We start from the raw sequence: 15908 nt of genomic DNA, 5'->3' as shown, positions 1-15908 counted from the left end.
TCCAAACGTTTAAATGTATTTTTACAGGAAGGCACAGGCTAGGCTATTTTTCAAGGTCCCTTCTAGCCTACAGGCAAATAAGACCAAAAGAAACATAAGCTAAAATGATCATCCATTTAGCAACTGTAACACCTGGGAAGTTGTACAAAAAGTCTCTTCACCTGCACGTAAGGAACTAAGAAGAGAAGCCTTTGAACACCCTGCTGCCATGACCTCGGGTTTAAGTAACGTTTCTAGATATAAGCTGTCAGCACCAGCACTTTTCCCACAAAACCACGCTGCTCTCCACGTGTGTCCCCGGCGGGCCAGGCGCTACCCCAGCACCATCTGTGACACGGGGATGAAACACTCGAGCCGGCAGCCACAGGGCCCTGCAGCCGTGAGGCCCAAAGTCGAGGCCCAAAGTCAATGCGCAGGTCAGGCAGGTGAGCCACTGCCCGCCCTGTGAACCTGGTGCTTAGCTCCACTCTCCCTGGTGTGTGGGCTGCACTTGCCACATCAACTCGGACACTGGTCCCTCTGCTCGGATGAGGAAAGGCATCTGCCAGTCTCCCCTTGGAAACTGTCGATAACCAAATTCAAAACCCATAATTAACTTGAGGGCTCTGATTAGGCACAGGTTAGCCTGGCTTACATGTAAATAACTGTTATAACTCAATGTACTCATCTCTCCACTTCCAATCTGTAAGTTGAGGGATCCGGAGGGCTGTCCACTCTAACTACACTGGTCCAGAAGCGGCCAGGAGCCCGGCTTCTGTGTCATTACTAAACAGACCAAACCTAGGACCCGCCACGGGACACAAAGACCCCAAGAAATGTTCACACTTTCTTCCAAAGTTAAGGGGCTTGAGCGTGTGCTAGGCTAGATGTGCGATGTGGAAGCGGAGGGTGGGCAGCAGGGCACCGACGGGCTGGCCGCCTGCAGCAGGGGCAGAACCCGCCCGGGGCCGGGGGTGGGGCCGCGCTCCCCACTTACTCGGATGCGCTTGGCCCTGCGCATGTCGTCGGCCGTCAGCGTGCTCTGGGCGGGCAGCACGCTCTCCTCGTGCTGGGGCTGCAGCTGCAGGCTGTGCACTTCCGGCTCGGGCTCCAGCGAAGCCTGGGGGTCCTGCGGCAGGGGCGGGATGGGGAGGGCGGGCGGCTCCGGCTGATCCAGCCCGTTCAGGGTCGCCGGCTCAGCCTCGTCAAGCTGCTCCTTGGTGGGAAAATGGAGCAAGTCCTGAAAGTTCAACAACCGGGAGTCGCGTCCCTGCCAGACAGAGGTGCGCGCTAGGCTCTAGGCCCGCTGCGCGTGTGCTCAGTGGCTGGGGCCGTCGCGCTCAGTAAAAACATCCTCCACCTGAGGAAGTCAAACCACCAACCACCCACAGGGCGTAAAAACTGTGACACAGTCCAGATCTCTTCGTGAGGAAATGACTGACAGGACTCTTCTGGAATAGCATGATTTTAATTGTTTAAACTAATTAAACGAAGTCTCCCAAAACTATCTATGGACAGTTTCAAATCTTTTTTTTTTTTTGTATTAATTTTCTTGGGGAGGTGGGGCAAATAAAGTCAGAATGCAGATATTAATAATAATGTCAGGCAAATGGAAGTTCAAACCAAGAACAATAATACAAGCAGAAAAAATATATAAATATATTATACCCATAATAATGTCAAGATGTATAATGAAAACATAATGATAATAAACCTCAATGCACATAAGCTGTGAAACAAACACATAAATCAAAAATAATTAGAAATTTAAGGATTTTCAAATCTTTAGGGCAGCAGAGTTGGGTGTTTGCTCTAAGTAACATTTAAAAATACATTCTTTTTTGTCCTCTAGTCAGATTTAATTACAAGGCAGCAAAGCACTCGCAAGATGCGCTATCAACCCCTAAAGGTATCTGTATTTAAACCCTGTCTCCTGGAAGCCAGCATCCAGAGTAGCACCTTCCTTCCCATCCCCCGTTACCTGGGCCCCATCATCACACTTCTCCCCGTTTTCGCTGGTTATTTCCAAGCGGATAAATTTTGGAGGGCGCCCTGGCCGTCGACCTGGGCCAAACCGCCTCTTTCCTCGTCCCCTTCCTCTGCCTCTCGTTCTGGGGACAAGAGATTGGGTTAGAAACAGTCACGGTTACATAATACTCCATAACAAATATTTCCAGAAATGACCGTCACTGACACCAAATCTTGATTTCCTCTCACTTTATTTCTCTTCCTGGTTCTGTTTTGCCAATGTATGTTTTCTAAATTTCTCATCTTTGCAGTCTGTACAGCTCAAAAAGATGTCTTAAATTATTGAGAAAAAAAAAAAGGAGCTTTAAGAATTCAGAGCACTTGACAGTATTTTGCTACTGAAAATTCTGAAGGCTCGAACGCATCTCTGAAATTCTGTGAGCAATGCAGACAGGACAGAACACGCTGAGCCTGGTGTATCCCAGAGACAAGATTCCAGTCTTCCAATTCCTTCTTTCCCCTTGCTCACTTCAGATCCCTTGCACGGAATGTGGCTGGAGTCAAAGAAACTTTCTTGCTTTACTAGAAGCTTCTGGAAGGTCAGAACAAATTCCTAATTCAAAGGTTCCATAGCATGTCTCATAAACAACCAGATAAGTTTTATCCCCTTTAACAGATGTCTAACATACAAAAACTCCTTAATAAAAGGGATTCAGAGAGTGTGTCATTAAAACCTCTTTTAGAAGACGCGTGTGTGTGAGATGTGTATAAACTCAATCAGAACTGTGCTTTACTCTTCCACTCACCCATTTAACAATTAAACAAAAGTTACGTATTTTTCCAAGAACTTTTAAAAGATTCTGTATCACAGGGAATTCTGAACCTACACAAATATGGAGAATACTATAACGAGCCCAGCGTACCCACTACCCCTCATTTCAGTCCTTATCAACTCACAGGCAGTTTCATTCCATCTATATCTGCACCACTTCTCCCACACACATACCCATTAGACTATCTTGAAGTAAATCCCAGACATCATTTCATCTGTTAATATTCCAGTATGTATCTCTAAAACATAAGGGTATATATATATATATATATATATATATGTATATATATATATATATATATATATACATACACACAATACCACGATCACACCTAAAAAATAACTAACAGTTGCTCACTATTGTTAAATCTAGTCAAGGTTCATGCTTTCCTAATTGCCTCAAGTTTCTTTTAACAGTTGGCTAACAAACATTTTTATCTACTGCGTATCATGCACTGTGCTAGGTGCTAACGACGGCCAGTTAAATGCAGCAGTTTTTACCCTCAGAAGTCCGGCAGAGGCAGCAGGCATATAAACCAAACCCACAACATAATATACAAAGTGTTCTAATAGAGCCGTGCCAGAGTTTTAGGGGTGCCCAGGAGGGAGTGACGGGACCCTCATCACGTCCTCCACCCACCCCAGACACTGGTTCCCGGCTCACACCCCAGACTGCGTCATCCCCGGTGCATACAGAACCCCCAGTCCCCCGGCCCCACGCCCTGACACTCTGATGCCGCCTCCAGACTTCCCAGCTCACGCCCCCGACACTGGACTCAACAATCCTTCCTCCTCGCTCCCATCTCCAATCCGATCCTCTGTCACCTATTTGCATCCTGTGCACATCTTCTCTCCCTCCTTCCACTCATAAACTCCAAAGTCACTTACTGCAGTCACTCCTAGCTGCCCCACCGCTGCTTCATCACGCTTGGTGAGCCCACACCCCCATGCTATCCAGCCCCCCGCCACTCTGCACTGGCACCCTCTCAGGGAAAGACACTGGGCAACAGCAGTGCTCAGGGACTAGCTTTTGTTTCAGGACCATGAGCCTCAAGGGAGCTCTTAATGTCACAGGCGATCACACGGGACTTGCCTGGAACATCTACCCTCCCACATTCCTCAGCACCATTTCACACCGTCTCCTCTCTTTTCAAATCCTGTAAAAGCCAGCAACCCCACATCTGTCCTGTTGGTACCACCCCATCCCAAACCACTCTCATTGTTCATCTGAACTGCTCAAGCAGCTTCTAGCTGGACTCCCTGTCTTCACTTTTGCTCCAAGATAAGCTGTTCGTCCACAGTGACATTTAGAAATATTCAATCGACAGCACAGCAGGATTCGATCAGCACCCTCTGAAGACACAGAACGACGTCCAGATTTCTTGCCATTACCCACCAGGCCTGCCTGACCTAGCTGCCGCCTACCCCGCCTGCCGGGTTCTCCTTCATCCATCTTTCTCACACAGTGGAAATCAAACATGACTTAGTCTGATGAAGGAGTCCTACTTCTGTAAAGACTTTGAAAATCCGAAATGCAGATTATGTCAAAGGGGTACACCGTTTCACAAGTTCCTATTTCAGAATCTCTAGCCAGGGGAGATCTTACTGCGGTGGAAAGATCTCCCATGGCTGGGTGCCGGTTATGCCGGAGAAGACGGGAGCAGTAATGAGGACCAGAGGGACACGGGGAAATGACGGGTGACAAAGGCCCCCCGCAGCCGACCCGGTTACCTGTCCATACACACGCACGCACCACGCGTGCACGCACGCACATGTACATGCACACGCGCGCACATGCACGCACACATAAACACACACGCACACGTATACGCACGCATGCACACGTGCACGCACATGCATGCGCGCGCATCAGCTCATCGATAATCCGGAAATGGCTGCGGCCCTTTAAAGACGGGGTTTGTGACCCCTCCCCGCTCGTCGTACCTGCTAAACACATCCAGTTTCTCGTCGTGAGAGTTGAGATGCTGCTGCAGCTGCTCCGAGCTGATAAAGCGGCGGTTACACTCGTAGCAGGGCCAGTTCTTCTCCTGCTCTCGAAGAACTGCAGTCACAGGGGAGGAACCATGAAGGCTGGTGACCAACAGGCACCAATAAAGCTCCAAAGCCCGGTCTCCCCCACTCTCATCTCACACAGCCCAGTGCTCGCAAACACCCAAAGTCCGCTGTTCGCATTGCTGCGTCGTTAAAAACTCAAAGGCTAGAGCTTGACAGACAGCAGTTTTTAGGATCTTCCTTTCTGATATATTCACATAAGACATCAAGGGAACAAACACCCTCCTGTACCCTCTCTCCCATCCCCAACACACACACACACACACGAAAGACAAAATGCTACACTGGAAACCTGTATTCAAAGAGCCTAGTGATTCAGATCTAAGTTTCATAATCAGAGGGTAGATTTTATCACAAATAACTCGAAAATTAATGCCCAGTATAATCACTTTCAGGAAATGTTCAGAAGTACCTATTCAGGCTGATTATATGCAAACCCTATGACCAGCAGGTTCCACTCCCACGTGTACACCCAATATAAATGCGCACACAAATTCGCTAAAGACATGTAAGAATGTTCACAGTGGCACCCTCAAAATATCCCCAAACTGCAAACGACTTGTTGCATAATAAAGAATTTTAAGAGTGGATAAAGATACTATGTAGGTAGGGATGCTGTCATATTTTCAAAAAATGAAAAAAAAATTAGAGATTCTCTTGATGGTTATAGCTTTGGCAATTTGTAGGGCTGCTTATAAGAGCGACAATTGTTTCTCATTTGGTTTTTGATTCAATAAAGTTACCCATCAAGAGGAAAAAAAAAAAAAAAAAAGAATTTTGCTGACTTTTGTCCTAGCACGGGGGCAGGGAGCCTCCTCTAAATCTTTGGGATTTCCCAAGTGATAGGTGTGTCTTTTGTTACTCCTGGTGATCTGGTGATCAGTGACCACGTCCAAGTTCATGCCAATGAGACAACTCAGGACAGGGCTGGCTGTCCCAGACAGACCACCTGCCTGATTGCAGGGTTGGGGCTTTGCACCAGGTGGTGTCTGCAGGGAGGGGAGCGGGGGTGGAGAGCAAATTCAGTCACCAGCCAGCGATCCAATCAACCACGCCTGTGTGAAGATACCCTAGGTAAAAGCTCCAGACACAGGAGCTCAGGGGAGCCTCCCCGGTTGGTAGGCCCACATCAATGCTCCAGGGGTGTGACTCAGCCTGAGGGCAGGGGAGCCTCACGTTTGGGGCCCTCTCAAACCTTGCCCTAAGTGATTTGCTGGTCCTAATACCTGTCCTTTATAAGATGGTCATAAGTGTAGAACTTCTCTGAGCTCTGTGAGTCATTCCAGTGAATTATCACACCGAAGGGGGTGGTGGGAACTCCCTAAATTATAGCTAGTTGGTCAGAAGTGCCGGGGGCACAGGACCAGCTTGAGGCTGGTGTCTGAAGTAGGGAGAATCTTGTGGGGGATTCTACCCTTGACCCATGAAATGCAACCTAACTCCAGGCAGTCAGTGTCAGAACTGCATTGTGCAACCCAAATTTCTACGGTAAAATAGATAAATGGATTGTGGTACACTAGGACACCAAATGGCAATGAGAATGAACAAATTACAGTCACACACAACAGCATGGAAGAATCAAACGAACAAAAGATTCCCAGACACCAGAAGTGTACGTGTCATATAATTCCATTTGTACAGGGGTCAGTAACACGCATATCCTACCTGTGGTGTTGGAAGCCAGGAGATTAGTTATACTTGGGGAGTGAGGAGCAGTCGGAGGAAGGTGTGGGGGACTCCTGGGGCCGCAGCCATGCTCTGGATCTGGAGCTGGGTGGGCTACCCAGGTGTGCCCATGCTGTGAAGGTTCACTGGGCTGTTACTTGTGATGGGTGCACTTTTCTGTGCATAGATTGTACTTCTGTGACATTTACTTTGAAAACGAAGTCAATGTCTGCCCTGCCATGTCCTCAGAGATGATTCAGTCTAGACAGGGATCGTCCTTTGATCTAGGTCCTAATTTAGTATTTGGAGGTTTTCATTATATTAAATACTACTTTCCAGCTCCCCATGAGAGAAATGTAAATACGTCATTGTCATTTGACCCTAGAATTAGACAGGGATGTGTAGGTCTGAAAAACCTACTGGAGTATCTTAAGTACACATAGATAGATAGACTAGAGACTGCATCAAGACGTAATACACACAATTTAGAACCAATATATAAAATACAAAGTATTAAAAAGTCGCAGCACCTTTCCTCTCTTCCTCAGAAATGTCGTGAATTTTCTGGTTCACAAACTCAGCGTAGGACGCCGCATACCACACCTGCAAGAACCAAGGACGGCATCAAGGACCAAGGACGTCACGGGACGTGCTTCACGGGCTGAAATTCTTTCTGCTGCTCACATAAAACAGTTCAGGCTTTTTCACAGCCCGTGAAAGAAACAACAACAACAAAAAAAACCGCCCTGTGAGCCCACCCCGTTAGCGCCTGCTGCAGATGGACGGTCGGTGCAGTGCACTCGCCACGATGCACTGCGTGTTTTCTTTTTCCTTTTTAAAAAATGGTTTTTGTTATTAGAACAACTTCACAGGGGATAATAATATTAATAGTCTCTTGATCTAAACAAAACATAGCCTCTTCAGATTTTCTTCTCTGTATTTAAACACAGGTTTTACACAGCTGTGATCATCGAGGCTCCCATGTGACACGTCACCGGACGGCTCTCGCCGGTATCACCAATGACCACTGCCAGCGCTACCCTGCCCTCCTGAGGCTCTGTCCCGTCCTGCCCCCCTTCTCCCTGCCCCGTCCTGCCCCCTTCTCCCTGCCCCTGCTGCTTCTGCTCAGTCTCCTGGGCTGCCCCTCCTTCCTTGCCCTCACTTCTCAACAGTCCAAGTCCAGGGCCTTCTTATTTCTCCCTACGGTCAGCACATCCATTTGCAACCAGCTCTATGCTAATGACCCCCAAATCACCACGCCATCCCAGACTCTACTGCCTGCCTGATGCATCGTGTCCAGAACTGACTTCTCACCCACCCCCACCCACCTTCCCCATCTCAGTAAAGAGCCTACCTCCCACCCAGTGGCTCTTTTCTTTCTCAGTTCTCTCCCATGGTCCTCTAGTAAGAACCGAGGTCTGCTCAGATGCACGCACCGAGATGCAGGCCAGGACAGCTCTGACCTGGCTTTCTAACGTGCCTCTCTCCCGACTCTTGCTCCCTCCATTCCGTTCCCCACACAGGAGCCCGAGTGGTCTCCTTAAACCACAATCTGATTTCGTCCCTCCCGTGCCTGACAGCCTGCGACAGCTTCTTGTTTGGTAAAAAACCTGACATGCTCGATCCTGGTCTCCCAAGGGCTCCGTGAGGTCCAAGGGCTCCCCCTGCCCTCCCTGAACCACCTTCAGCCGGGAGGGCTCGCCTTCAGTTCCTCAAACGTGCCAAGTTCTTTCCCACCCCAGCCTCTGCTCTGGCTGTTCCACTGCAGGAGTGTTGGGTCCTCCCCCCATCCTTCCCTGCTGCCAGCACCCTCATGTCCCAGTTCTCAGCCCCACTGTCACCTCTTCAGCAAGGCCTCCCCTATCGTCCCAGCTAAACAGGTGCCTCTCCGGTTATCTGCTCCTTCATTTCAGAGCAGTGCAAGGCTGGTGTGATCACCCTGCAGGACCTCTCATTAAGGTATCAAACATCAGGTGCTCAGAAACTTCCTACTGACTTAATTGAAAAACAGTTAACTTCCAAGGTCATATGTTTCAGTTGAGCAAAAAGACACATAATGGGCTCAGTCAAAGGGAAGGCAAAGCATGAAAACCTGTAGAAAGGCTATCAGGGGCTTGGAAAAACAGCCCAGAGGCAACAGCGGGGCACTCACTTTAAAAACACTGCGTCATCATCAAGACCTTGATGGCAGAGGTGACAGATTTACAGAAGCATTAACATCCATGACAAAGTAAAACAGGATTCAGTCAAAGAAAAAAGTCAGGCTGCGTGCAAAGCAGTTACACCTTAACCAATTTATTTTGCCTATAATGTGCTTTTTTACGTATGCATATGTGTAATGTGATTTCAAAATTATGTCTAAATAATTCCAAAACAGCTCCTGCAATAAATATAAAATAACTACTTCTGGTGATTAAAATAAGCACTGGAACATAGCTTCACTGGCAGCGTTTTCTTTCCTTAATGGTGTGTAAAATAATGGTGCATCTTAATGTCTGAGTCTGTAAAACGTGACAGCACAAAATTCTAACACATCTAGCTCTATCTTTGCTTATAATTATTTCCTCAGACTAATTTCCAAGGATTGGGTTTCTGTGTCAAGAACATTTTTGCTGCCTACTGTCAGAAATATTCTATAAAATGTTGCAATTCTGTAACAAATATCTCTATTTTTCAAACCCTCACATTCCTTGTACTATATGTTTATTTTCGCTAATTTAAATTAACAAAAAAAACTAACTCACAGTTGTTTTAAGGGTTTTTAAATTATCGACTTTTTTTTTAATGTTAACATTTCTTTACTATTTGATTCCTCCTCCACATAAAGTCTATTCTCCACATTTGTCTGTTCCTCCTTTGGATGTGGTGAGGTTAGAGACAGACAACCCTCTCTGTTTTTATACTCAAACCTTCTAATGTATATTACAAATATTTCCCCCATTCTGCTGCTTTCTTGTTTGGGTTGTTCACTATACTGAGATATTACATCCTTATTTAATTGTTTCTATCTGTCTGGACCTCTACGATTCTACCTCCTGCTTTAAAAGAGAAAACATTCTCCCCTCCAGCTGGGAAGTGTTAAGAATCTGCTGGGATCCAGGTGTGAGAAGTGGATCTCCCACATATCTTCTTTGGGGTTTATAGATTGACTACCAGGCGGTTTCAAAGACACAGGTTTTGTACAACTTTTTAACGAAGTCCAGGTCTTTGTTCTCCCCTAAAGAGGCACCCATTTCTCACTTTGCAACACCGAGGCACGGTGCTAACAGTGTCCGTGCACCAAAGCAATCATATCTCACATATTTTTCGTTTACATCTTTTATATTTTGACCCCTTCTTTTGACCATGTTCCTAACATAGCTTTAAAGAGGATGGGGAATGTTCCCTTAGAATCATAGCAGAACTTCCATTATATCATCAAGAGTTAATACTCAGACAAACTCCTACAGAGAGCTATCCTTGAAAAACATATTCCTCAAGTCAGAAGTCAGTGCATAGAATTTTGGGGGTAAAATGAGTGTTCAGATAAAGAAAAGAAACTTACTCATACATCTGAATTCCATTTTACAGGCTCTCCTGTTTCCCAGCTAATTCCCCTCTAGAGTGTAAAGATGGTATGTGACCCCACCTGTAACCACGCTATCCACATGCACGTCTGCTCCACAGAGCAAGGACTTCCCTACCGCTGGGCCTAATGCCTCAGGAAGGCCTCTGACAGACCCAAGAGTCAAATACTTCTCTCCCTGTTTTATTTGTGGCATTATCAGAAGTGTACAGCACACAGCAGGTCCTCAACAAGCAAGTGAATTATAAGAAAAGGACTGGTTTTTTTTTAAGAATCCCACTTCAAGGAAAAAAATTAAAAGTATGAAAAGCATGAAGTGATCGCCACTCCCCGCAGAGGCCCCGCCGGCCCCGCACCGCACCTTGAGCTCCTGCTTGGGCTCCACGTTCTTGATGGTCGTGTAGTACACGTGGTGGCCGTACTGGTAGGCCACCAGGTTCTGCTCCAGGTGGTTCTGGGCCGGGCGCACAAACATCATCCAGTTGCACAGGGTCTCGTCGGACAGCTCGAACCACAGGTCCTCGTGCAAATCCCTGTCCTTTCTGTCCCCTTTATCAAGAGAAACCTGCAGCCAAAGGGGAAATAAAAAGCCACACACACAAAAGCTTTAATACGATACACACTCACGAAATACCACACAGGACATTGCTCCCTGAATTAGCCGTATACGCTGCTTCTTCCCTTCGTGTCTAGAAAGATACTGGAACTGTGTCTTGCCAAATGTAAAAGGGAAAGGACACTTTCTGAAGACAAACTTGCAGGAGGATTACCCAGCAAAATCTAAAAGTTAACGCTGACTATAGCTTTGGTTGGTATTTCGTCATCAACTAACACGTCAAAAAAGAAAAAAAAGCTACTAACAAGCCAGAAAACGCAAGCAACCTGCTCTCTAGTTCATTGCAAGTTGCTTCCTTAGGGATTCAACTGCATTCATTTACAAGGTGCAGCCTGGTGGCAGGTCTTCCTCTTTACAGAAGAATTGTCGTTCTTGGCCATCTTGAGCACTCACCAAGGAAATCTCCCCACAACAGCTGCTGATTTCTCAAAAAACACCCCAGGTGTTCCCCCTTCCCACTCTGCTTCCTGGCTCTCCAGGAAGCAGACAGCAGAGGGGTTGGACAGAAGCAAAAGCATCACATATAAGGAACGGGCATCAGTGTAAATACCGCAAACTATTTTTTAACAAAAGATTCAGCAAGACAGACCTGTTTCAAAAATTGAAAAGAGCTTTTCCTGAAAACTTTGTGGGCACTTAACAGGTAACATGAGTCTCTGCAATTCTCTTTATATTCCAAAGTTAATTTGGAAAAAAAAAAAAAAAAGCTGTCAAAGCCCCTATTATGGGCTGAATTGTGTCCCCCAAAATTCAAATGTTGAAGCCCTAAGCCCCCAGGGGCTCAGAATGTGACTGTTTTTGGAGGGAGGATTTTGACGTGGGTGATTACATCATTAGAGTGGGTCCCAACCCCATCTGACCGATGTCCTCACAGGAGAGATCAGGACACACAGAGACGCATCAGAGGTACCTTGCAGACAGGGACAACCATGTGCCAAGGCAGCCAGGGGGCAGCCACCTGCAGGCCAAGTAGAGTGGCCCCAGAGGGGGCCATCCATGCCTGCACCTTGCTCTGAGACTTCCAGCCTCCAGGACTGAGAAAACCATGGTCTGCCTACCAGTCTGTGGATTTGGTTAAGGCAGCCCCCGCGGAGGACCCAGCTCCTAAGAACCACACCTCCCAGAATTATTCACAGAATGCTTAGGGGGCTTAAACTACAACCTCCGCTCTATCGAGAGACAGAAAACGTCTCCACTCAAAACAAGTCAAGCCTGGAAAGAAAAGCAGCAGCCAAGAATGGCTACGAGGTGGGGAAGCGTGTGCCCCGCACGGATCACGAGAACGAGGGTGAACTCGGGCGCAGCCCAGATTACCTTGAGGTGGATGTAACAGTCCTTCAGCTCGGCCTCCCTGACCAGCGGCCCCTCCACGGGGCCGAACTGGGTGCGCTTGGGGATGCGCCTCTTGGAGAACACGCCCCCCAGGAAGCGGTCGATGTAGAGCACCAGGGGCAGGCTGGCCCGCGCGCGCGTCAGCACCGGCCGGTTGGGGATCGGGTGCAGCGGGCCGTGCTTCGGGCACACGGAAGAGTGGGCGTTGTTGCACTCCTCGCACCCTGCACGACAGAGACATCCTCAGTGGGGCGGCCTCGGGGAGCCCGAAGCGGAAAAATCCCCAAATCTGCGTTTTCAAGCCAAAATTCATTAACGCCTGTGACGGCCCTGCCCGCTCAGTTGTAACACGTGACTCTGCAGAGACCCGTAAAATCCTGCGGTTTTCCTCTCAAGCCAGGCGGAACCAGCTCATGGCCTGTCAGAAATCATACGCAGGCCGTGGCTTATTTCTGCACCAGATATTCACTGGAAGAGTGGGCACCAAATTTACAAACCAATCATAACATGTCAGAAAAGAAGAGCTTATTCGGCTAAATGTTGCAAACTCCGATGAGACGAAATAGGTGCATTTTATAGTACATAAATTATATCTCAGTAAAGCGGTTTTTAGGAAACCTGACAACACTTCTAATCAGTTTCCTCAAAAGGAGAGTGGAAGCCGTGTTGCCTGGGCGTCTAAATCACACAGGAAAAGTGCCGTGGAGTTTGAGACTCCCATGCATTTTGGATGAAGCCAGACAATGCTTCGTCCACTTGGATGGCACAGTCAGCCCAGCCCTGACACGCATCTGCAGCTCATCCTGGGAGTGATCAGCCAGCCTCGCACCCCCACACAGCCCCTCTCTCCCCATGTCACCCCTCTGTCAGCTGACCACCAGGACGAGACATGTAAAGCTGCAAAACAAGAAGAGTGCCTGGCCCACACAGAGATCACACTCGTGACCCTTAACAAAGCTAATGAACCAAACATGTTTTACCCAACCCTAGCCACGTGATGACCCAGCTTAGGGAGAGGTATTTTCAGTTTCTACGGTTCTCTGACAATGGAGAGCTCCTTTGTATTAATACTTACAGGACAAAGTAACTTTATGTATGTTTGACTAAGGCGCTGCCTTGAAAATTTACGAATTCAAAGAAAAACGGAATGAGGAAGTTCTCTATGGGGCGTGGAGATGAACACCAGCCCCATACACACTGGCTCACCACCACCACACAGACGGTCCCGGGAGAAATATGGTGAGGCCACAAAGCTGGGCAGAGCCACAGTAACACAAAAGAGGAGATAAGGACTTTGCCACATATGTGTGAAAACTGATGGCCAGCAGCAATGACTTGGCAGGTGGGAGCAGGACCCCACAAGCAGGCAGTATGGACAGACAGGATGACCGTGGGCACCTGGAGCCAGACCACCTGAGTTTGAATCCTGATCAGTACAACTGCCAAGCATGACCTCAGGAAAGCTGCTGGCTTCACAAGACCATAGAGAGCATTACTCGAGTTAAAAAATGCAGAGCGCTGGGGTAGCTCAGTGGTCGAGCACATGCTTAGTATGCATGAGGTCCTGGGTTTGATCCCCAACACCTCCATTAAAAAAATAAACAAAGTGAAAAGAAAAAATGTAGAACGCTAGTGCCCGGAGTTTCACAGGCTTCTTTTTATAACAGTTTTTAAAGGTTGTTACAAAGAGAGTTCGGTAGCAGAGGAACTTGTGAAAGCGGAAACGGCTGGATCTCCTGGATGCGACAGAGTCATGGTTCAGTAGCTGGAGCTCTGGGATCAGAGGCTGAGGCACATGCCTGACCCCCCAGCCCCCACCCCTGGGCCACAGAGCAGGCTGCCCGGCTTCCTCCGGGCTTCAGTCTGCTCATCAGTGAAGTCACAACTCCAGCGTGACCTGCTGCCTGAGGACGGGGGGAGGCGATGCACGCCGAGGGGCAATGACTGCACACAGGGTGCCTTCGGCAAAGGTCAGCCCGCCTGCTCCCAGGTGCAGACTCTCACAGGGAGCAGCTCGTACTTACACAGGTCATGCGGGTCAAAGGGCCGGGGGGGATCAGGTTCCCAGTCGTCCAGGTCAGTGTCTTCGCCGTCTTCCTCCTCGTCATCCTCAGAATCCTCATCCTCTTCCTCCTCCTCCTCCTCCTTGGCCTCCAGTCTACCCATGGGGTTCTGCAGGGTTGCCAGAGGGTCTGAGCCGTCCACACCCTCAATTGAAGGCAAGACCTGGTTGTGCACCGGCAATGAGGCCTGGACAACGATTAATCGTAAAGCCATTAGCACTGTCCGTCTGAGTCAGCGGGCGCCTGTGCACACAGAACCCAGGTCTCGGTGGAAGAGGCTCTGCACACCAGCTCCCTTCCAGGCCCTGGAGAAATCATCTCCATTCCCATCCTGGGTGGTAATGAGCAGTCTGTGCTCATCTTCGCTGTTTCAGTCCCACATCTGGGCTCCTCTGGTGCCAGCGAGAGATTGAAACCCCACAAGGCCCTGGCCATGTGCTCGGGACCCACATGCTGACCCCACCCCTTCACCTCAAGTCCCATTTCCTTGCTCTCTCAAGCTCTTCCAAACCTGCTTGACAGGCCTGCCCTGTCCCCCCAGAGACTCTGAATATGGAAGTCACCCTTTCCATGACCTCTTAGAACACAGGTGCCATCACTAGTCTCCACAGTGGCACTCGGTTTTGGGTGGGGGGGTCCCTCTTGCCTTTGCAGGGTGGCCACAACATAGCGCAGGTAGAGAGACCTGACCCACCATCAACCACGTGGCTTTAAACTGAACACGTGGTCCAGGATGCAGCTGGTGAGATTCAATGGGTAACGGCTCTCCTTTCACACACTCCAGAGGCAGAGGTTTGTAAGTAAGAAGGACAGAGATGCCTGTTTGTTTCATCACGCTGAAGGTGGTCTTTTGCAAATAAGTCACTGTTTGGGTCATGCATTGGATTAATGCAACTTTACCAAATACACTGGCAGAAAATAAATGGCACCTTAAAAAGGTCTCTCTCCTCCTAAATAAGTGTCAGGGGCTGTATACCGCCCAGATTCCTCTTACGCAGCCAATTTCCCCTGCCCCGTTAGCATAATTAGTCATACTCAAGCCATGTCCCCTTCCTGTTCAATAAATAAGACACATGTCTCCAAATGTCTACTCCCTTTTTCTTTATCTTTCCCCACCTAGAATTGCTCTCCCCTCAGCAATCTTCTAAATAAACCCCGTCATCCTCCGTTTTCTCCTGAACCATCTCTGTTCTCTGCTCTGACCTCCCGCTCCACGACACCGTGCAGCCTGGCTTCGCAGTTCACCGCTGCACCCAGCAGGCAGCCCCATGGCTTTGGACTAGCTCACGGGTGGTTCAGGTGGGGTCAAGCCCTCCCCGACTTTCCACTCAGGTTAGACAAAGCCAGTCTACCCTCTGCCACGTGAAGACAGTTCCTCCAATATGTCAAGACCAAAACCTCTAATTCACTGAATCATTTCTCACATGGCCAACCTTGCTTTGTGCTGACAACTGCCATGTTCTACTGCAGACCCGTTCTGCGGGTGCAGGTAACTGAAACCCCTGAGTCCTCGTGTCCTCTCAAAGAGCGTACTGAACCATGTGTCTCCTCCTCAAGACTTAGATAGCTAGTTTTTACTTAAATGGGCATTTACCTCCAGTAAGTTTCATTTTACTGCATTTTCCGTCCTTCCCGTCTGCCAAGATCCTTTCGAATCTCGGTTCTGACATCTCACACCTTAGCTATCCCTCATGGCTTTGTACCCACTGCCAAACCACATCTACTCTTCAATCACTGTGCATTTTCACTTGAGCCTGGCTTGCCTCTCCAACTGCACTCAGGGAAGTAGACCATGCACTTTGGAGTCAGATTTGG

The 15908-nt window shown here is 48.4% G+C and overlaps 1 protein-coding gene across 5 annotated transcripts in view; it reads right to left on the bottom strand.

The window, feature by feature from the left end:
- The window catches only part of PRDM10 (PR/SET domain 10), a 74282-nt gene that overhangs the window by 26410 nt on the left and 31964 nt on the right, over positions 1-15908 (bottom strand). For 4 of the 5 annotated variants that reach the window (XR_004316816.1, XM_032472262.1, XM_032472265.1 and 1 more), the window contains 7 exons: positions 14055-14280; positions 12013-12254; positions 10444-10647; positions 7048-7120; positions 4724-4841; positions 1961-2090; positions 977-1219 (listed from right to left, as the gene is read on the bottom strand). Coding sequence is in view for 4 of the 5 variants with exons in the window: in XM_032472262.1 (XP_032328153.1) it covers positions 977-1219; positions 1961-2090; positions 4724-4841; positions 7048-7120; positions 10444-10647; positions 12013-12254; positions 14055-14280 (1236 nt within the window). In the remaining variant the exon portion in view is untranslated. The remainder of the gene's footprint in view (positions 1-976; positions 1220-1960; positions 2091-4723; positions 4842-7047; positions 7121-10443; positions 10648-12012; positions 12255-14054; positions 14281-15908) is intronic. The other variant, XM_032472263.1, reaches the window with a different exon arrangement.

Source organism: Camelus ferus, chromosome 33 (assembly GCF_009834535.1).
Source record: "Camelus ferus isolate YT-003-E chromosome 33, BCGSAC_Cfer_1.0, whole genome shotgun sequence".
NCBI classification, from domain to species: Eukaryota; Metazoa; Chordata; class Mammalia; order Artiodactyla; family Camelidae; genus Camelus; species Camelus ferus.
This window is presented reverse-complemented; position numbering and strand designations above follow the sequence as displayed.